This window comes from Anthonomus grandis, chromosome 11 (assembly GCF_022605725.1).
Source record: "Anthonomus grandis grandis chromosome 11, icAntGran1.3, whole genome shotgun sequence".
Lineage (NCBI taxonomy): Eukaryota > Metazoa > Arthropoda > Insecta > Coleoptera > Curculionidae > Anthonomus > Anthonomus grandis.
This window is the reverse complement of record NC_065556.1, coordinates 458,935-483,017: the sequence shown is the minus strand read 5'-3', so window position 1 is coordinate 483,017 and position 24,083 is coordinate 458,935. Positions and strand designations below refer to the sequence as shown.

Below are 24,083 nucleotides of genomic sequence, written 5' to 3'. Positions count from 1 at the left end.
CCACTATCGTTATTGGCTTTCTCCACAATCTTGATGTTGACGGCTTCACCGTTTAAGGACTTACCAGCAGCTATGGCTTCCCTATCTGAGTTGATCTTAAGCCGCTTTTCTTGCTTTGAAATGTTATCGGAGGCTGCTCGGGCAGCAATGGACATTGGAGTTGGCGGTAAGGCTATATGCTGGGAGGGATGTGCTTTATGGCCATCTATTACAGTACCAGCAGGCCACATGTCTGTCTCTTTAAGTCGTTTTAGGAGATCCTTGTTTTGCACACCGACTTTAAAACTAGAAGGTAAACTGTATCCATCCTTAAGCATAGGAAAACATCGAATAAAGTCGTTGATGCCAAGTTTAATCTTAATGTAGTATGCAAGCTGACACATAGTATAGTAGGCATGCACTGTTTTCTACAACAGTGTAATGCCATTCATCACTGGGTATTTGTTTTGAAGAGGTTTTCTGAGTTTTTGATAATGTAGACATTTCAGGACTTCTATCAGTCTGGGTCGAAATCGTTTTTTTTGATTTTAGGTGAGGTATAATTAATAACAGATTTTTCTTTAAAGTCCATTTTTTCAATTCTTTCCAATTTGCCGGCCATTTGATTTACGCTTTTTCGAGTTGGTAGTCATCAAATAAAACACTAGCATCATCTTTATACCTACGTTATTTTACTAATTATTCTATAAAAATTAGTAAATTAACCCGGCCCACGAACTTAATAAATATACCTGGACTGCCAATTCGATGAAAAGTAAATGATTGTGTCTTTTCGATGTTGGTCACTCTGACAAATTTCAGGTGTGCCAATTGTAGGGAAATAAAACAATTAAAGTTTTTGGGAGGTTATGTTTAAAAAAACAAAATAAAAAGTTACATTTAGTTATAAGAATATATGCGAATTTTGTTAAAATTTATGAAAGAAAGTAATATTTATCTAAAATGAGACAAAGTTTCGATTAACTTGGGATAGATGCATGCACTTTAAAATAATTGTTTTATTATTCTGATAAATTTGAATCTTATAAATCCATAAAAATTATGATCTTCATTTTAATTTTTGCTTGTGTTTACTTAACAAATTTAGTTAGGAACATTTTTATTTTCTTTCTATTTTTACCTTACTACTTCTACTTTCCTTCTATAAACAGAGTTTTCATATTAATAGGTACAACCATCTATAAAAACCAAAATATAGATGATTTCAAGGGGGTTTGTAATTAGCAAAAGTTTATATAGTAAAAATAAACTCTATATATTTATATTATTCTATGATAAGCAACACAGACAGACAATTCACAATAATTCGGTTTTGAAAAATAGTGAACCAAATATGTTTAAATAAGGATGCTGATGCATTATCCATGTATTAAATAAGCGCGAAAAATTAAGCAATCTGCTATACACACAATTGGCAATATTATTTAGAATCAGTTATATCGAGTGATTGAATCGAGTCGTTATTTTAGAATCCCAATGATGATTTAAAAACAATGTCAATAAAAAAAAAATTAGTTCGTGACAGGTCAAACGTCAAACGTCAGCCTTGTCAACTTCATTACCGTTATTTAATATATTTTTTGTTGGCAACACTGAAAATATTCAGAGTGACCAACATCAAAAGGACACAATTTCTATAAAATGATGGCCACCAGGCAGTGATCATTTTTGGCTATGGGGGCCATATGCATTAGCAGTCCTGGTAGCGTATTTCCAAAACCTAATATTGTACAACGCCCGCAAGTTTTCCTCGATTGTTATTGGTCAATTCAAAATCTAGTTGGTTACAACGCTTACTCCAAAATCTAATACGATTCAACGCCGCCACAATATTAAATAGGATTTTACCATTAGACTCCTAAATATATTCGAGTACAGCGCCAAGCCGCTAAATCTAATATACTGCAACACCAAAGCCATTTATTTACATATAAACACTCATAACATAACCTTAAATATTTTAGTGCTGTTATTGGTGTAGGTATCATTAGTTTTTAGTTTGTTTCTATTTGTTTTTGTGAATTAAAATCTGTGAAAACATGGAACAAGCAGTATTTAATGTAGGAGTAGTGGATACTGTGGAGTTTCGTGATAGAGAATATTATAAGGCTGTTTTACGCCTAACACTGCCGGGAAAAAAGTATGCTGACTCAACGTCTAATGACTTTAAACATTAAGTGTAATGAATGGATTAAAACCTTTTCGGCTTTGACAAAAACGCAGTGGGTAGTCAAACAAACATTACCATATTTAAAAAAACTTTTATTTTGAAAGAAGTATGCATGCCATCACAACTAATTTTAACAAAATTAGCCAAGAAGAAAGAAGATGGCAGTAAAGAATGTGAGGCTTCCGTGGATATAAAAATTAAATAAATTAATAAAAATACCGTAAGAAATTACGGTAAGTCAAATAATATTTTATTTCAGTAAATATAATAAGTATTACAGTGCGTCCGTTGTGATTCGTAACTCGTTAGGTAGGTATGCTAAAAGGTGCTTTTGTAGGTTTATTTATTTCATTTTTTTAAATGTTCATTTTTAGTTTCCCCGTATTACTAATGGAGTATTATGGGGATTCTGTATAAAATTTGATTCAGTTCAAAGCTATGGTTGTGCGATATTATTATTAGTGCTTTGTTCGCTTTAACTTAATTATAGAAGCCATTTTTTAATATAGTGTTAGAAAAAGAATAATTAGCTAATAGAGTCCACAGAAAGTACACAACACCAACTAGGAATAATAGTCACTTCTTTACTTTAAATAAATTTATTTTGTAAAACACTGGTTACTTTAAAAGAAATTATATTTTAAGAGAGCTTTGCCAGCTCTAACACAAGCACATGAAAACGACCGCTCAGAATGCCGTCGTTCATAGGCCTCGAAATTGGCAAAGTGCTTACTCATCATAACAAATTCTAAACCTAAGGATAATATTATTCGATTTTGGCGCAAGGAATTCCTAACAATAGTTTTTTTTATAAACGCATGTTCAAGTACCTATAATTATTGTTACTCAAGCATTATTAGTGTTCTTATTTAAAACAAAATTTCCTTTTTTTTGTCAATTACCAAAGAACATAAGACAGTGGTGGCTGATTTAAGAAATGAGCTTGAAAGGATTTGTGATTTAGCCATAAATGAAACTTGTAACATCAACCTTATTAAAAACTTTACAAATTCTTAAAAAAAAATTAAAACTGGACACATTTCTGCCAATGGCGGCTCCTTCTTAGGGTCAATTGGTCAATGACCCCTCTAAAATAATCTCATAAAAATACCAATTTTATTAAAAATATCTTTTATCTAAAACTTCACTGTGAATTATAAAATTCTCTAAGCAGTCTGCATTGGCAAAACAAATATAATAGCAAAACAAATAAATATATTACTAACGTCGCGCCTCGCGCTCATCACACAAGCCCGTGGCTGGGCCGTATTTTAAATTGTCCCTATACAGTTCTTATGGCTTATGGAGAAATGCATGTAAAATAGAACAAAGAGGACAGATTCGCATTTCGTGAGCGGGAGTGAGAGTCACCTTTCAATCCTATATCGCTAACGTAGTCAACGGCCCGACTGGATGAATGTTATGTTTTAGTTAGGTACTGTATTTTAAACAAAGTAATCGCGTCTGTGTAAAATTTTGCGGAGTTTTCGAAATTGCATTGCACGGTCATGACGAAAGTAACAGCTCCAACAATCCTGGAATTTTTCTGGGCCTTATCGATTTTGTTTTTGAAATGGATTTAATGTTTAAGGAATATATTGAAAAAAGTACAGTATTTAAAGCAACATCAAAAACAATTCAGAACGATATTTTAGAATCAATGTTAGCCATTGTACATACTCATATAATTAAGGAGATTGGCCAGACAAATTTTGTGGCAATTCAAGTAGATGAGACCACAGACAGCTCCAATAAAACGCAGATGATTGTCATATTACGATATGTATTAACTGGTATTGTACATGAAAGATTTTGGAAATTTGTTAACCCACCAGGTACCACAGCATAACATTTAACTAATGTAATATTGGAAGAACTTCAATTATTAAAAATTAATGAAGCACCTGAAAAATTGATTGCCCAAAGTTACGATGGTGCATCAGTCATGAGCGGTAAACTGGGAGGAGTACAAACAAAAATTAAAGAAATATACCCAAATGCACGCTTATTCACTGCTATGCCCATCAACTTAATCTTATCCTGCAAAAAGCGGCGAGTCAACATAAACGTATAAAAATATTTTTTTGCAAATTTACACGCATTTTCGTCCTTTTTCGACCGATCTCCAAAACGTACGATGGTTCTGGATAGAGTGGTTAAAGTAAGGCTACCTAAAGCTGCACCCACTCGATGGGCTTTCAATACAAAATGTGTTGAAATTGTATACACTTATAAAGATGATTTAAAATCTTGCTTAGAGAAAATTATTGATGAGGAGCAAGATGGTAATATAATAATAATATAAATCAAGCAACTGGTTTAAAAAGACATTTGGAAGATGAGCTTTTTTTATTTTGGTTGAATTTTTTCCATAAAATAATGCCCCATGTTGATATATTGTTTAAACAATTACAAATGCGAGATATTGATGTCATATCTGTTAAGAATTATATACTGTCTTTTAACAACAATATCCAAATAATTAGAAATACTATATTGGAATCAGAAGAACCAAGCACATGAACAGCAAAAAAAAAAAGAAAAAGTACTACAGCTACAGAGGATCCAAAGCGACGAACTACACTGGAAATTTGTGATATTATTATATCTGAAATAAATCACAGGTTTGATTTCAATGATCATCTCATGATTTTACAGTTATTCTACACAAAGAAATTTGAAGCATACACTTCCAACTTTCCGCAAAATATTTTAAATATAGTGAAGGATCATTATCCCACAGTAAATATTTCCGAACTAAAATTGGAACTTGAAGTCATATATTGTCGTGAGGATTTTCGCAATAGTGCCGGTGCAGTAGCCATACTTCAGCTTTTTATTAACATGAATTTGTCTGAAACATTTTCTGAAGCAGTGAAATTATTAAATATTTTGTGCACACTCCCTATGACAACCGTGGAAAGTGAGTGAGATGTTTTTCTACTTTAAAAAGAGTAAAAACATTCCTGCGTAATACGATAAGACAATCTAGACTTAGTGCCTTGTCTATGTTGAGCATCGAGAAAACGCTTGTCAAAAGCATTCCAAAAATAACGGTAAATATTATTGAGTTTTATCCAAGTCTGTTTTTTTTATCTAAAATATAAATGCTAAAAGATCTTTCAAATACTTTAAAAAATTAATAGCTTTATTTGTTTTTTTTTATTAGAGTATACTATAAGTTTTCAAACCAAAATGACCCCCCTGAAGATTGACCCACGAGCCGCCACTGATTTCTGCTAACAAAGAATTCAGTATTCAGGCAGGAGCGTGTTATAAAAATTTAGCCAACGGCTCGTGCCAAAAAGAATACGCGCCTTGGATCAAAATCTGGCGCCAAAAGAATGCAAAGTGGTAGACCAGCTAAGAGGCGACATTCCTTGGCAGCTAATATTACATCAAATAATCCTAATGCCAAACTACATTAATTTTATTTTGTAAATAAATAAATAATTAAGTAAATAATTTAGGTACTTTATTAAATTTTTCATTTTTCCTAAACTAAGTAGAATAAAAAATTAACCTATATCGTCTTTTATTTACCGCATAATACACAAATGTTTTTAATAAGTGTGTGTTTAACATTTTGGATGAGCAAAAAAACACTAACTTCTCAATTATGTGTTGCAGCCTATTAGATTTAGCGGCTTGGCGCTGTACTCGAATATATTTAGGAGTCTAATGGTAAAATCCTATTTAATGTTGTGGCGGCGTTGAATCGTATTAGATTTTGGAGTAAGCGTTGTAACCAACTAGATTTTGAATTGACCAATAACAATCGAAGAAAACTTGCGGGCATTGTACAATATTAGGTTTTGGAAATACGCGTCCAAGTATATTTATTCAGTTCGTGGTAGGCTCCGATTACATAGCTCGTGTGGCTTTAGTTAAAACCGTATAAAATATTATATTTAAATTAAAATTTTATTTTTAATTTAATTTAATAATTTATTGATAAGATTAATACAGCATCAGGAGCAAGTCAGGGTCTCTTGCAAAAGCTAATTAGATTGATGCCAAAACTATACTAAAAATGTGAATGTTTACTATTGTTTTAAATTTTTTTAATCAATGTTAAACCAGTCTAGCTTTATACATAGGTTATCGAAGTCACAACACATTATAGAAAGTTTTCTAAAAAAACTTTATCTAAAGGGTAACGATAAAAAATGTAAACAAAAAAATATATATTCTTATGCATATTTATGGTTAATTATTTAAAAAATCTATTCAAATGTCATCGTTTTCATTCTATGTGCAACTAACTCTCTCAAGAAGTTTTAAGTGAAGATCTAATTGTGGTCTTATTTAACCGACTCTTGAAACGTGCTTTTCGTTTCTAAATCCCCTGCGAAATTCGCGGTAATTATAACATGAAAATACAAATTATTTACAGCTTTTTTTGTTTTATAAAATTAACTGTAGTTGTTTTGTTGACAATCAATTAACATGTAAACATACAACAGTCATTATAGTTTACAATGCAAATAATTTTTTATCTTTCCGTTTTTAATTAATTGCGTGATTCTTATGAGAGACATTGCTTTAGTATGCATAGACATTAACAAGAGAAAGGTATTGTTAAGGTTATAATGGGAGCTGTGATTGTAGCAGTTGCAATTTTAATTTCATTATATAGTTTGAATAAATTTTTGTGTTTTTGGTGTAAAAGTAAAGTCTGTTTGGTTGGGAAGACTGCCCTTATTACAGGAGGGGCTTCTGGTAAATATCTTTTATACGATTTTATCTACTTTATTAGGTATTGAATTAAGTTATTGATGTTGATATTTTGTTCTGATATTATGCTGCTTAAAAAAATGATGCTACATCAAAGGATACTAAAATTTCGGTATTTAGACTCTACTAAATAATATTTTTTTTGGTGAATAACTTGATATTTCAACGCCGATTTCTCATTGTTTTTAACTGAAAACCTTGAAACAATTCAATTAGGGAAGTTTACAGTAGTTGCAATTGAACGTTTTTTTTTAAACAACCAAGGTCAAGTTTTTAGAATTTTCAAGATATTAAAAAAATATCAAGTCAAGCAGATTTATTGAAAATTTTTGTATTAAACCCATACCTGTATTTTCGAGATTTAGAGTTCATTGAAAAATAATAATAATAAATTGTCTTCTATTTAAAAAAATCTTACAATAAATAAAATATTTGAATAGGTATAGTACATATACAGGGTGATTTTTATAAGAAGGTCATGCTTTTGGAGAATGATAGGGGACGTTCAAATATAACTTTTGATATAAGACACTATGGGTCGGAAATGCCTCAGAAGCAAAATACAGGGGGTTAAAGTTTTTAAAAAAATTAAGAAATTAATTTTTAGTTTTTTGACTGTTTAGGATATCGGTGTCAAATTTTCTCAATAAAGCTACCTAATAAAGATGCTTTAAATGTAAAAAGTAAATGTTTTAGTTTTAACCAGTGGCGTAAATCAGATAGGCATTAGAGTAATTTTTTAATAAAAAAAAATAGTACGCCACTAATAATCAAAAAATTTAAGAATCCTTGGTTTATTTAACAGAAAAAAAGGTATCCTGCATCTTTTTCCCAAAAGACACCATTTTATCAGAATTTAAAAATAAATAAATTCAATAAAAACTAAGGGAAAAAAAATTTATTGGATAACGTTAAAAATACTAAATAATAAATAATAATAATTAATAATTATTTTAAAAGGTGCTCAAAGTGGCCGCCATTTTGTTGGATACAGAGCCTGCAGCGTAATGTTAAATTGTCGTGAATTTTCTGAATAACTTCACCCCTATCTTTAATTTCGCCTGCAGCTACTGCAATGCGAGCCAAAAGATCATGTTCATCTGGCACAGGTGTAGAATGAATAAGTTGGTCCAAATGACCCCACGAATAAAAATCACAGGGATTTAAATCGGGGGAGCGCGCTGGCCAAGCCACTGGGCCTCCCCTCCCAATCCAACGTCTAGGATATCTTTGGTTCAAATATTCCCTGACAACGCGACTATAGTGTGCCGGACAACTATCATGTTGAAGCCACATTATTTGCCGAACATCCAATGCACATCTTCTAAAAGTTCAGGCAGTACATCTCGAAGAAAAATCAAATAATTCCCTGCAATGAGACGTATTGGCAAAATGTACGGACCAATCAAGTTCTCCCCTACAATGGCTGCCCAAACATTCACAGAGAATTTTTGTTGGTAGCCACGGATAAATTTAGCATGAGAGTTTTCATCAGCCCAGACATGATTGTTTCTTGGGTTGAAATGTCCCTCTCGGCAAAACGTTGATTCCTCACTAAACAAAATAGCTTGGCGAATGTCTGGGTGTTCAACCCCTTGTTAAAGATACCAAGTGGCAAACGCGAACCTTTTAGCATAGTCTTGGGGCAACGGATGCTGAACCTTTTGTTTTTTAAATGGACAAAACTTTCCAAACCAATGTTTGGCTTATCCTCAGGTGATCAGCAATTTTTCGGATACTTGTATTTGAATCCTCTTCAATATTGTGAAGTATTTCCTCCTTAACATTATCACGAATAGGTCTGTTTCTGAAGGTGGTAGACAATGGTATAGTGAAAACATCTTGTCGGACTTGCATTGCCTTATTTATTTAATGTAACACGACGTTTCGGTTGGTAAGTATCTCCAACCGTTATCAAGTGTAAACTGACGTCAGTTTACAACCGAAACGTCGTGTTACATTAAATAAATAAGGCAATGCAAGTCCGACAAGATGTTTTCACGAATAGGTCTTGCACGAACTTTTATGCCTGGGTTCACCTAAAACAAAAAGTACATGTTAATTTTTTGTTTTTATTTTTTTTAAGTAGGTACTTACTTGTAATTGTCCTCTCTCACGTAGACTCCTGTCGACCTTAAGAAAAAATTCTCTCTCTGGGACCATTCGATTGGGAAAACGTTCAGCATAAATCGCACGAGCCAATACAGCATTTCCTCTGGATTCACCAAGGGTTAAATGCATATCTGCCAATTCATTCCACGTAAATCGCTTCTTAACATTCAAAATAAAGCAACGGCAGAACAACTACTTTATTTAAATTAATAAGGAAGATGACGTTGTAACAAAGTTTTGATTCGTATGTGAAAAATATCCTAGCAACCGTCAAAGCTATTTGTTATTTTGTCATCATGTCCCTCTTTGCAATTTGCGTGGCATTGAGTTAGCGGATATGCACACTCGGCGAATCCGGTGAGTTCGTGCGAGACCAAATACCGAAATTAAAGATAGGGGTGAAGTTATTCAGAAAATTCACGACAGTTTAACATTACGCTGCAGGCTCTGTATCTAACAAAATGGCGGCCACTTTGAGCACCTTTTAAATTAATTATTAATTATTATTATATATTATTTAGTATTTTTTAACGTTATCCAATAATTTTTTTTTCTTTAGTTTTTTATTAAAGTTATTTATTTTTAAATTCTGATAAAATGGTGCCTTTTGGGAAAAAGATGCAGGATACCTTTTTTTCTGTGAAATAAACCAAGGATTCTTAAAATTTTTGATTATCAGTGGCGTACTATTTTTTTTTATTAAAAAATTACTCTAATGCCTATCTGATCTACGCCACTGGTTGAAATTAAAACATTTACTTTTTACATTTAAAGCATCTTTATTAGGTAGCTTTATTAAGAAAATTTGACACCGATATCTTAAACAGTCAAAAAACTAAAAATTAATTTCTTAATTTTTTTAAAAACTTTAACCCCCTGTATTTTGCTTCTGAGGCATTTCCGACCCATAGTGTCTTATATCAAAAGTTATATTTGAACGTCCATTATCATCCTCCAAAAGCATGACCTTCTTATAAAGATCACCCTGTATATGGATATACGGTTTTTAGAATGCTCTTAATTAAATTAGCAAATTTTACCGAACTTATCACAAATTAAAACCAAAAATTAGTGCAGTTGAGTCCAGAGTAACAAATAGCTACCACTAAGAAATTGCAAGTGTTTTAGATGTATATGCATGTTATTAACCATTTAAATTAAAAAAAACCATCCATAGTTGTCTTTACGGTTCAAAAAACTAATTTGAAATGACCTCTCTTTTCTTAATTCTAGTTACATTTATACTTTTATAAAGCCTACAGAAGAAAGAAAAGGAAGTATGGTTAAACAAACCTAGCTAAGCGTCTGGGAATAACAATGTAGGTGATTATAAGGAGGTATATATACCGGGTGACACAGAAAAAAGGGAACACTTAATAACTTTTCTATTTTTTAACATAAACAAATGAATTTTGGTATATCGATAGAATAGTTATAAGAGCATCTTTTGACATATTCTATTGTTTTTTAGCACTTCCGCTTTAACAGGAAGAGAAACTCTCTTATTTTAAATACGACACTTGGTATATTATTACGTATTTCGATGAAAAATAATATTCTGGAAACAATGATACTCTACTTGCTACTTTTTGTTTTATACTCATAGTAAAAATTTTTTTTTTAAATTTTAACATAGGGTGCTATGAATGCGTTGAAAGTTTTAATTTTTAATTAAGTAATCACGAAAAAATAGTTTCCATTGCATTTTATGACTTAAATCATTTACACGCCTATTTAAAATGTCCAAACTATTAATTTTGGCATTTACTTTATTTTTTTAAAGGTACCTTAATTTATAAAAAACTCGATAAACGATCTAAAAAAACTAAAGATAGATATTTAGGACCCTTTAAAATAAGTCAAATTTTAGACAACAGTAAATTAGAAATCGAGAACTCAAAGACAAAAAGAAGGAAATAACCCATATCAATGAGACTAAAATAGTCTCTATTATTACAGATGGACCTCTATACGAACTTAAATTTTCCCTTATGCATTGATTAATAGACAAAAACGAGGTTGATTTAACCCTTTAGGATCATTCATTAAAATTATCACAGGAAACTTAGATCAAACAGATGCGGAAAATATTGATAAAAATATAAAAACACTACAAGCTAATCAAAATAAATTCACAATCGACGCATTTAATCAAATATCTTTATTAGATAAAACAATTAATAAATTTAAAGATATGATTTTAAAAATTACACACAATGAACAAATATTAAAAACAAGGATTTTTCAGATTGAAGAAAAAAATTAAGAAAAATGAATAGCATAATTTAATATTAGATGAATATTCACGAATATTTACTATAACAAATCAATTAATTTTAATTTACCAATCAATTTATAGTATATTAGATAAAGTTGAAGTAGCTTTGACATTTTCAAGAACTAATATTCTTCATAATACAATTATTAATCCTGATGAATTATTAATAAAAATAAAAGAAATTAGTAATCAACTAAATATTAACCATAAATGACCACTAATTGATAGTATAGAAAATCTGTTGATCTTAGAAAAGATAATTGAAGTAAAAAGCTTTAAACAATCAAATAATTTATACAACGTTCAATCAATTTAAACAACGTAAAACCCCCAATGATTAATACTTCACTCATCATTTTTAGGTTTCTTATGCTTAATTTGCGTTTTTTTTTTTAAATAATGATCTGTACTCTTTAAAACAATTTTATAACATAACTGGGTATATCTTTTATTATTATGAATTATCAAATTAATAGGTATTTAATAAAATTTCAACAACATAATTAAAAATGTATAAGAAATCCCTGTTCTTATATTATTGGCACTTTCAGATCCTCTAATTGGCAGTAGCCCTTCCTATTATTGGCATATTAAAATTGCGAATTTATCAACGTTTCTGCGTACCTAGTTGTATATTACTATAGGTTATTTGTAAAAAACTGTTTATAAAATAAATGCACAAGGTTTCTTTTTATTCTTGTATTTTTACAAAATATGGGGTTTGAAAATTAAATATTCTATTCTTAAACTAAAATTATAAAAGTACTAGCTGACCCGACGAACTTCGTACCGCCGCGCCGTAGTTAATACCTACCTAACAATTTAATAAAAAAATCAAAACAATATTACAAAAAGCTAGTAAATATTTATTGTAACGCTTTTTCAATCAATCAATGCTTTATTGTCAAGAAATTGTTACAATTTGTAGACAAAGCTGTAAAACAAAAAAGACACAAAAATACAAACAAAACACAATTAAAAAAAAAATAAATAAATAAATAGAATAGATTATCTACAATATATACAGACTAATACAATTTAAAAAATTGTAAGTAGTCAAAAATATTATTATAAAATATACAATTTAATGTATATAATGTCAAAAAAAAGGTCATAAAAAAATCTCTCTACGTTAAAAAAATTGTAAAAAATGTTTAAAAAAGTAAAAAATTATAAAAAATCCTAAAATAGCTACAAAAAGCAGTATACCTAAACATTTACAGATAGTAAAAATACATAATCAGCTAGTGTGAAATTTCAAATCAATGATTACAAAAAAAAATCGTTAACTGTGTAAAAAGCTCTCTCCAGTAAGCATGCTTTTAATGCTTTACGATATGCAAAAAAAGATGTGATGGATTTAATTTCCAATGGCAGATGATTGTGCATTTTTTTTGCATATGGAACTTTTGACCAACTCTGAATGTGGGGTAGGCAGGTATAGATCATGTTCCGTGTTTCTAAGTAGATAACTATGGGAAGGCCTATCAGATGCTGAACCGTGTTTGCGTATTAGACAAAGGGACTCAAATATGAATAAAGATGGAAAAGTTAATATTTGAAATTTTTTGAAGAAATGCTGGCAATGACTTCTGTATTTAAGTCTCAGTGTATAACGTAAAGCTCTCTTTTGTAGTCTAAAAATACGGTCAAATTGAGTTGCACTACATGTACCCCAGATTGGAAGGGCGTATCGAAGGTGCGATTCAAAAAGGGCAAAATAAACTGTTCTAGAAGTAGACAGGCTAAGCTCCTTAGAAATTGATCTTAACGCAAAACAAGCGGAACTTAATTTTCTTGATAAAAAGTCAATATGTGTGTCCCATTTTAACGAGTTGTCAACAGTTAGCCCTAAAAACTTTACAGAATCAACTTCGTCAATTGTTGCATTACCAAGTACAAAAGATTGCAAGGTATTTTTATAGGACAACATTTTAGTTTTGGAAATGTTGAGACAAAGGAGATTAGAGTCGCACCATGATTTGATAGTAGTTAAATCACTTGATACGGTTCTATGAAGTGTAGAAATATCCGGATTACTCCAGGTAAAACTAGTATCATCAGCAAATAGACAGACTTTACCGTTAATATTTAGATTAGCAATGTCATTGATGAAGATAAGAAACAAAATAGGGCCAAGTACGGAACCTTGAGGCACTCCGCTTTGTATTGGCTTGCAAGAAGACATAGTCGAATCAATTCTCACAGCTTGACTTCTGTTACTCAGATACGACTTAAACCATTCAAAAGGCGCTCCTCTGAACCCGTAATATTGCAACTTTTTTAATAAGATGTCATGATTAACACAATCAAAGGCTTTAGAAAAATCACAGAAAATTGTTGCTGTAGGGTGTTGGTTATTTAAGCTAGAGTATACATTATTAAAAAGAGAAAACATAGCATCATTTGTGCATTTGTTATTTAAAAATCCAAATTGATGGAAAGTAAGTATTTTATATTTTAGCAAAAATGATTGAAGTCTTTTTTTAACCAATCTTTCAATAATTTTTGAAAGTGTGGGAAGAAGAGCGATAGGGCGATAGTTGGAAGACTGATCTTTGTCTCCTCCTTTATGTAGTGGAATTATTATCGCCAACTTAAGGCAGTTAGGAAAAACACCTTTTTGAAAAGACTGACTAATTAGAGTAATAAGATGACTTAATGTACATTCGGGCAGATTTAAAAACATTTTGAGAGTAAGTCCATCAATTCCAGAAGAGCCTTTGTTTTTGATTTCCCTAATTGAACTGCAAAGCTCTGGTAACACTACGGGCGTAAAGAAGAAGCTGTGGAAATTCTCATTTGCAATGGAAAGATATGAAAGTGGATCATGGGAAGGAGTTATGGTACTCATTAAATTATTTACCACATTTACAAAATAATCATTAAGGTTCTCAGATGAAGTGAAGATAGTATTCGACAAAGAAGGCTTATTTCTCAAAGCATTAACAATCGACCATGTTTCCTTAGCTATATTTTTAGATTTAGCCAGTCTTCTATTATAGTAAATATCCTTGGCGGCTTTTAAAGTTCTCTGATAAATCTTTTTGTAAAGTCTTACGTACTCATGAAAAAAAGCGCTGTCTGAAAATTTCTTAAGATAAGATAATAAGCGCATGTTCTTAGCAGATGTACGCAAGCCTTGGGTAGACCAGGGGTTATGTTGCTTCTTTTTAAGAGGTCTCAAAGGAAAGGACTTGTGAGAAAGACTAGATAGCGTTTTTACAAATCTAGAGAATTCTGAATCAACGTCGTCAGAGAGAATATTCCAGTCAGTTGATTGACAAAGGTGCCTAAAATGTAAAAAAATTTTATCCGAGAAAATACGGCCTAATATGCGTGGAACATTTTTACTTTTAGATTTAGTTATGGAAAACTTTGTTAACATTGCTTCATGGTCTGATCGGCTTAAGACAGTACAATCGACGAAATCTGGCTCAAAGGAAGATACGACATAATCTATTGTACTAGAGCTGGTTTTAGTTATTCTGGTAGGTGATTTAATGTGCATGATTAAGCCAAAAGAGTCGAAAATGGACCGGAGAGATTCTTGAGCAGCACACACACTGGAAAAATCAATGTTTAGGTCGCCACATAAAATGAGTTTGCTTTTTAACGGCAGAAACTCAAGCAAGCTTAGTAATTTTTGGAAAAAAACATTTACGTCAGCATCAGGTGTTCTGTAAATACAAACAACGTAAAGATCAAAATTATTATTGTAGACAATGGAAAATTCAAATATTTTTTCAGAAACTAAATTATCGAACTTGGTTACCATTGAAAAGTCGTTGCTAGTAGATAATATCACAGTACCTCCATGAGTTAGAGTTGTTCTATCAAATCTGGCAACTGTAGTGTAATTATCCACCATCACAGGCTCATCAACATGCAACCAATGTTCAGTTATGGCAACGATTTCTGGAAAATGAAGCTCTTCTAGTAAAAGAAATAAATCATTAGTTTTATGTCTTAAGGACTGATTATTTAGAGAGAAAATACTAAGCTTGCCATTGTCCAGTATTTCAGAGGGTGCTTGATCCTCTGTTCGCGTCAAGTCATTTAAAAAATTTTATTCCTAGCGGGAGATCCACTAGAATAATAATTGCTATGACTCTCTCTGATTTTTTGAAGGCGTAGCAGCTTTTCTGATGAGAAGAAGGACCTGAAGGCTGACAGACCTGCTTCAACTTCAGTTGGACCAATACCATAGGCATCATGGTAGCGAAAGCAGAGCCTCCGCAAAGAGTCCACGTCACCAGGAAGTCCCTCTGATGCAAGTGCCAATCGGATGCTGGTGTTGGTATGTCCTTCAAAACACACACTGGAGGGTTGATCATGCAGATAGGCAAAGAATAGCCAAAGAGGTTTTAAGATGGAAGGGTCTCTCAGTCTGGCCAATAAATAGCGACCATCAGTCGCATCTGAGTCTCTTGATAGCCGCACAGACAGGGAATTACTAAAAAAAGAATTAAAGATGCTTGTAATTTAATTTCCATTGAAGAAATTAGAAATTTTTTTAAAATGTTTAGGAAAAATAATAAAAAAATTTTCGATAATGGAGGTAGCTACATTGAATAAATTTAAAATAAGTATAAAAAAATTTTCTTGTTAAATTAGACGTACTATGTATGTACATTTTATTACAAACATATTTTTGAGGATGGTTTGTAACTCTTAGATCAGTGATTTAACTATTAGATAAATAAATTAGTTAGTTTTTCTCAAATAATTAAATATGAATAAAAAAATTAATTGGTACACAAAACGTAAAAATCAAAGTAGGCCTATGGTTATGAAATTCGGTATTCGGGCATAGTTTTGCATTTTAACCATTTTTTTCTTATACATTTTTATCTTGCCTAAAAATACTACTTTACCTACTCATAAAATTTTAAAAATGCTCGTTTATCAAGGCATGCTCGATTTTTAAAAAATAAAAATATGCTAAAGTTTATTTTTTAATCAAGCAGGGCTGGATGCCAAACGTTCAAATTTCAACTACAAAATCTTTTGTCATTTTTACGTATAAATTCGCTCATCCTGGGACACACTGTACCTTACCCTTACAACTACCTATATTGTTATCCCCAGATGCTTAGCATATGCTTATATTTATTTAATCATATTTTCTTTCTGCTTCTGTAAGCTTTATAAAAGTATAGATGTAACTAGAAGCACAGATTTAACGAGACAAATTTTTTGTCATTTTTTGTTCTGATGCAAGTACGGGGTAAACGTCGTACTTTATATTCCCGCAACGATCACCATCGTGTTACAATTTTTTAAGAAGAAAAGGCATTATATTACCATCTACGTCAACCATTCAAAAATGGATTGGTCAAAATACATTTAAGACTGGCGTAGATGATAATATAACAACCTGTCTTAAGCTGAAGTGTGCAGGTATGGATAAAAATGAAAAAAAAATGTTTGGTGGCTTTTGATGGAATGTCAATCAAAAAATGCCTCGAATATAATAAAAAACTGGACCTAATAGAAGATTTTGAAGACTTAGGTCCTCTAGGACGAAAACCAACGGAAGCCACTCATGTCTTAGTTTTTTCTATTCGAGGCATTTATTCATCATGGAAATTTCCACTTGCATACTTTTTCTCTCACACCACTACAAGTGGTAAGAATTTAAAACTTTTGATTTTTTACGTTTTAAAATCTCCAAATGAGACTGATTTTATTCCCAAGGCAATAGTGTGTGACCAAGGAAGTCCTAATAGGGCAGCTTTTAAACTATTGAGTGTTAATAAGGAACGACCTTTTTTTATTATAATGATTTAAAAATTTTTGCTCTATTTGACGCTCCGCATCTTTTCAAAAGTATTAGGAACAATTTGTTGTCGGGAACTTTTAAGTTGGGAAATAAGAGCATATGTTTCAATGTTATTAGGAAAACGTATGAAATTGATAAATCTTCATCTACAACAAAAACTCTTCCCAAAATTACCGATAAACATATTTTTCCTAATGCATTTGAAAAATGTCATGCTCCTTAGCGCTACAGGTTTTTTCAAGTACTATGGCAGTCGCTATACGAACTTCTGTCGATAAGTGTTTTATACCCAAGGAGCTAGGCAATAATACTGCTGATTTTATAGAACTGATGAACAATTTATTCGATGCTGTAAATAGCAAACGCCCTTTTGCCAAAAATCCTTTTAACCGTGGTCTTAGCGAAAACAGTTCTTGTGTGAATCTGGTTTTTGGCAAAGATAAATCTGTTTTTGAAGCATTGATTAAGTTGTACCGTAAAAAGGAAAATACCGTAATTAGCGAAACAAGGCCTCCATGTTTCGATTGAATTATTCATACTATAAATGCAATTGAACAGCTTTTTGAAAGTGAAAAAAAGAAAAATATTCAGTTTATTCTCACAAATAGATTAAATCAAGATTTCTTGGAAAACTTGATTTCAATGGCCAGGCAACGGGGTGGTTGGAATTTAAATCCAACTGCAAAGTCATTTCGACTATTTTTCAGGATTAAATCCATAACGGCTTTATTAACTCAATCAAAATTATCGAGTTGCGAAGATGATACAGATACTCAACTTTTGTTGTCAGGAATAACAAGGAATATTGATACAAAATGAGACAGCGAAAAAACCACTCAAGGTGTTCATATATCAAAAGAACTATAACTTATAAATACTGAAGAAGATTGGTCTGAAAGTCCGGTTTCTGAATTAGAAGAAATTGCAGCAGTCAAAGAACCTGAGATAAATTTGGAAGAATCGGCAAATAACTATTATGCGGGGTATTTAGTTCGACGTGTTATCGAACAATTTAAATGTAAAAAATGCAAATTAAATTTTCAAAACAGCACAAAATTTACAGACCCTTCTCAAATTTTTTCCCTTCATAAAAGTTTCACTGGGCAAGAGAAAACATCTCTTGTAATTCCTACTTCAGAAGTTGAATATTGTGTCAAAAGCAATGTCCAAGTTTCAAAAATATTTTAAAAAATATAAGCATCAAGAGTTTGTGGCAACAAAAATTAAAAATAAAATTGTTTCAAAATAGTTGGGGAAAAAAACTGACGACTGTCATGACCATAAACTGTTTTTAGTAAACAAACTTGTACAAATAGGTTTATTTAAGTTCTGCAAATGGTCAAGGGAAATGTCAAAAAATCACAAACAAAAAATTAGAAATTTGCAAAAATTCGTAAGAAAAATATAATGTACTTAACTTACCTAAGAATATTTTTTATACTATACTTTATCTACAGTGCGTTTTTTAAGATTCATCATAGATGATCTTATATGGATAATTTTACATGAAAAAAGTTAATTTTTGATTTATTTATTTGATTCATGTTAAGGTAATATAACACTGAAAATTTTTTTTTCTTAAAACGCCTGGTATATTAATGACCACCAATTTTAATAAAATTAAGACAATTTGTGAAATTTGACAATGGCTGGTTTTAAATACCTATCTCGATAAAAATTTTACGTTTTTCAATTAATTTTATTGTTTTTTTATACAACTCCAAAAAGCTTTTTAATAATTAAATTTTACAAAAAAAAAACAATTAATTATTTGATAATTTTAATAACGTCTTTCAACACCAAGCACACAAAATTAGTACTTTACCACCAAATAACATCTAATAAGTTATAATATAACAACTTCAATATGTAGGTATGTTGATATTCACGGCATCGCAACCCACGAAAAAGACGAGAAAGTCTTTTTAGTTTGGCAGGGCAGTTTACGCACTTCGACTAAACAATCAATAAATCGCGTCTGTAAATATCAGGGCTGGGATTCTAAAATCACGACTCGATCTCGATACGATCACGACTTCGAATTCGATCGCGATCCAGTCGTGACGACAAGGGTGATTCTAAATTTCAATCGTCGGCTAAACTCGTTTTATTCGATTTGATTTAGGTTTCTTGGTATTTTTCCCTAATATTTGACAGATGGAAGCGTCAATTGTCTTTTCTATTGATAAACACAAGAGTTTTCATTTATTTTGTTAATTTTTTTCGCCTTCGTGTTTTTTTATTTAAATATATGCCTATATTATTTCTTTAAAATAAAAAATTGTCGTTTAAAACCATCACTATCCATTGGAAAATCATAATTGAATTCACGGAAAATCACAAAAACTTGTTGTGTTCATCCACTTTTGGTATGTTTAAACGTTTTAATATGGCAACATGTATGCAATCAATAGGACCTAGAACAAAAAATCGAGACGACAAACATATCGAGTAATCGTGTCGAGTCGTGATTTTAGAATCCCAGTCCTGGAGAGATTCTATCCTAATAATTCACATATGGCTTATCATCTGGCAACGTGGTCTAATATCGTATTGCCGCGAGAGAAGCAAAATTTAAAATATTGAGAATTTAACTGATCGCTCGATCGAAACGCCGCTAAACACCGTGTTCCATATACCGCCGTAAGATTAAGTATCTGTTTGTCTCGTTAAATCTGTGCTAGAATTAAGAAAAGGTAGCTCATTTGTTAATTGAATCGCTGTTGTACTAAAAAAAGATTTTTTTTAAATTAGTTTTTTGAACCGTAAAGAAAATTCTGGGATTTTTTTTCTTACAAACAAAATACCGACGATCTAGTAGGTAATTTAGTTGGAAAAAAAAGAGTGTAAGAATTCGTATTCCATTTCACCGTACTATGGTCAACATTTTCCCAAAAATCGTTACTTTAAACTTATAAATAGGTGAAACATTGAAATGTTTGGCCTGTGAAGGCTAGCGAATTTATTTAAGAAGCAATTAGTCAATTCTGTTATTTAGTTTTAATGTTTGAACCTTTTAAGTTTATATCTTGGTTTATATATTAAATATTTTTGTAATTTGATTTGTTTTTGTTAGACTACGGAGGTTTAATTTTGAGTTCTTGGATTACAACTTATGATGCTTATCTTGGATAACTTTATGTTAGCTTGTAGAATAGCTACTGATATTATATTGTTAATTTATATAATGGGGCGTCCCGTCATTAATATATAAATCAATAAAAAGATTTGATGAAAAACTATAATTTAATATGGTACAACACAAAGCTCAATTGGGAATAATTTCGATTTTACCGTTGTTTTAAGTGTTTTGCCTGAATTTCATGAAATTTTATTACCAATTATATGATTACATGAATAACAACTAATTACATAAATTATACTAATTCATGAAGTTTATTAACAATAATTTGAACAAGTTTATTCTTATCCATGAAAAAGAATAATAACTTTTTTACATTCAGTTTGGTTTCCTAAATTGAGAAAAACCTATAACTACACTCGCCGGCACAAAATTCCGCTACCCTGAAATATTGGCCAAGTTTGATGTTTTATAAATTTTTTATTTTTTATCAGATTCTCACGATTTTGCCATCAGTTTTTAGATACATTTGTTGTGATTTTTTAAAATCAGTTTGTAAAATAGCATTTTTCAATTAGGCTATATTATACAGGAGTAAAACAAACTGTTGTTTTTTCTCGTAATTTCAAAAGACCCTGTAGGAAAATTAAGGTGGATAATTCTGTTTACATACACATCTTGTAATATTTGATTTATTCTAAACATTTCGATTTTTGATTCATTCAATTATTTCATTTCTGCTGCGAGTTGCAAATTTTTTATTAAAACGCTGATTTGAAGCTTATTTTTAGATAATTAATATCAAGTTTTCGGTTAAAAATTATCGATGTTGGCTAAGGACGCAATTAATGTGACATAAAGTTTAACAGTGTCACTATCATAATTTGTTGCGTGTCAATATGGTATTAACTCCAGCAGACGTGGGTAGAATTGTTGCGTTAATAGTGGATGGCCGTAGCAGAAGTTATGTCGCCCGTACTCTGAGATTTCCGCGGTCTACAATTCGAGATGCCTGGAATAGGTATTTACAGACGGGAATTTTTACTAGACGATAAGGCTCTGGCAGAAGGAGAATGACCACTGCAGCTGATGATCACTTTGTCACCATTAGTTCTTTAAGAGATCGAAGATCTACTGTGTGTCTAAAAAATGACTTGCGAATACTTCATGGAGTAAGTGTAAGTGAAAGAACGATACGTAGAAGATTAGCAGAAGCTGGACTTTATTCACGAAGGCCAGCAAGATGTCCACAATTATTTCCTCGGCATCGACAACACCGACTGAGGTTTGCAAGATCGCATTTTGAGTGGACTCTAGAACAGTGGGCAAACGTACTATTCACAAATGAATACATGGTTTGTTTAAGGACGCCGGATGGTCGTGAGCGGGTATACAGACGTAGAAATGAAAGATATGCTGACTGCACCATTTCAGAACAAATCTTATGTCGTGGCAGTTCAGTCATGATTTGGGCGGGTATTTCTACCAAAGCACGCACCAATCTTGTATTTATTGAAAATGGAGCTCTAACCGCCCACCGTTACATTGAGGAAATCCTTCAAGAAGTTGTTGTCCCATTTGCTCCATTCATTGGGAACCAATTTACATTAATGCATGATAATGCTAAACCTCACGTTGCACATGTATTCAGCGAATATCTGGATGAAGTTGGACTCCCAAGATTGGAATGGCCCGCATGTAGCCCGGATCTCAACCCAATAGAACATCTTTGGGATTAACTTAAAAGGGCCGCTCGTCGTCGTCCTATACAACCACAAACCTTGCAAGACTTACGACTAGCGCTGATCGAAGAATATGAGGCTATTCCTCAAGAAAGAATAAGGAACCTTATTCATTCGATGCCGCGAAGACTGCAAGCTGTTATTGCTGCGAGAGGAGGAAATACACGCTATTAAAATTATTTTTTAATTAATTTTGTAATTAACTTTATGATATACCTAGTGTTTGTTTCTCCTAATAAAAATACGCTTCAAATCAGCGTTTTAATAAAAAATTTGCAGCTCGCAGCAGAAATAAGATAATAGAATGAATCAAAAATCTAAATGTTTAGAATACATCAAAGATTACAAGGAACAGTATGTAAACAGAATTATCCACCTTAATTTTCCTACAGGATCTTTTAAAATTACGAGAAAAAACAACAGTTTGTTTTACTCCTGTATGATATATCCTAATCGATAAATGCTAGTTTACAGAATGATTTTAAAAAATCACAACAAATGTATCTAAAAACTGATGGCAGAATCGTGAGAATCTGATAAAAAATAAGAAATTTATAAAACATCAAACTTGGCCAATATTTCAGGGTAGCGGAATTTTGTGCCGGCGAGTATCAAGTTCAAGTTCAATATATTCAACTTCAATATAAAATATTACAATTCTAAGAATATAAAGCACCTAGATACCAGAGTATCTGTATGTGCTATGGTAGAAACAATTCAAAAATTCTAATATATCAATGTTGTTACCCTTAGCAGACTAGCCGTTATATAAATTAGTTCACAATATTTAACATTTTAAATAAGTTTACCCAAAACTACATAACAAAAATCAAAAACCAGACAATAAAAATGAGAAAAAGAGAAAAAAAAAAGATTCATATACTATATACACATATACATTTTACCTACAAAGGTATTATGTAGTATTTTACAGAATTTTCTAGTCTTTGGTACCTAAAACCTATAATATTTGAAACAAAATAAATAATTGAATAAATGTCCATACTGAGATTTTTTTCTTTTTCCCTTATGTATTTATGTTGTGATTGCTATCGAGTAAGAAAATAAAAAGTTTGGTGAAAAGCAGAATATTGATACAAGCACTTATGATCAATCAACAAAATTTTCTTTTGTTTCCTAATATATAACTTAGGGCATGCTCATTAAACTTTTTGAAGTATTTCTGTTGTTTGACATTTTCTGGGAGAAGGTTATAAAATTTTGGAGCTAAAAATACTGCCGAATGTTGACCAAAATCTCGAATCATATAAGGTAGTACAATTTGCTGGTGTTTATTAGCTCGGGTTTGGTGTCTATGGTTTATTATACTTTGTTTACCATAGAATTTATGAATATAAGAGCAACAGGTTGTTATACAAAGAGTTTTCAAATCTTGTATTTCAGAATTATATAATTGCTTTGTTGAAAATAACCTAGGTCTCTTTAACATTATCTTTACTATTGAGTTTTGTATTATTTTAAGATTATCCCGTTTTCCGTTGTATATCCCATTTTAGATGTTTGTCTATATGGACTTCCAAATATTTTATAGAGTTTACCTGTGCAATTGGTTCATTAATATTGTTTACAATAATATTTTGAAAGTTTGGTCTATTTGAACTGTTTATGAAAAATGCTATATATTTAGATTTTTTTGGATTTAGTGACAATTTAAAGGTGTCGAAAAAATTTTTGATTAATGATAGACCTTCTTGAAACTTAACTTTCGCCTCTTGCCATGTGTCTCCAATAAATATAATTCCTGTATCATCTGCATAGGTTATTACTTTGCCAGGAGTTTTTACATCATTCACTGCATTTATATAAACATTGAAAAGTAGGGGTCCTAGTACAGTGCCCTGCGGTATTCCAATTTTAATGATATCATGATCGCTAAGGTTATTTTTTATCTTGGTGTATTGCATTCTGTTTTATAGATAACTTTGTAAAAGTTGTAATACTTTGCCTCTGATACCATATTTTTCTAATGTTTGTAATAATATTTGGTGTGACACTGTATCGAATGCTTTTGTTAGGTCGAGAAACACCGCAAGGCACTTTTTATTTTTGTCCATACTTTTAGTTATATCACTAACAAGCTCATATATAGCATCTATTGTACTGACTCCTCGAGTAAAACCAAATTGATTTTTTGATAGTACATTATTTTGTTCAAA

At 31.3% G+C, this 24,083-nt stretch overlaps 1 protein-coding gene across 1 annotated transcript in view; it reads left to right on the top strand.

Moving 5' to 3' along the window:
• The first annotated feature begins 6,714 nt into the window (after positions 1-6,714).
• The window catches only part of LOC126742182 (retinol dehydrogenase 13-like), a 51,730-nt gene continuing 34,361 nt past the window's right edge, over positions 6,715-24,083 (top strand). Inside the window, exon 1 of the mRNA XM_050448759.1 lies at positions 6,715-6,892. Coding sequence (XP_050304716.1) covers positions 6,763-6,892 — 130 coding nt within the window. The 5' untranslated portion in view covers positions 6,715-6,762. The remainder of the gene's footprint in view (positions 6,893-24,083) is intronic.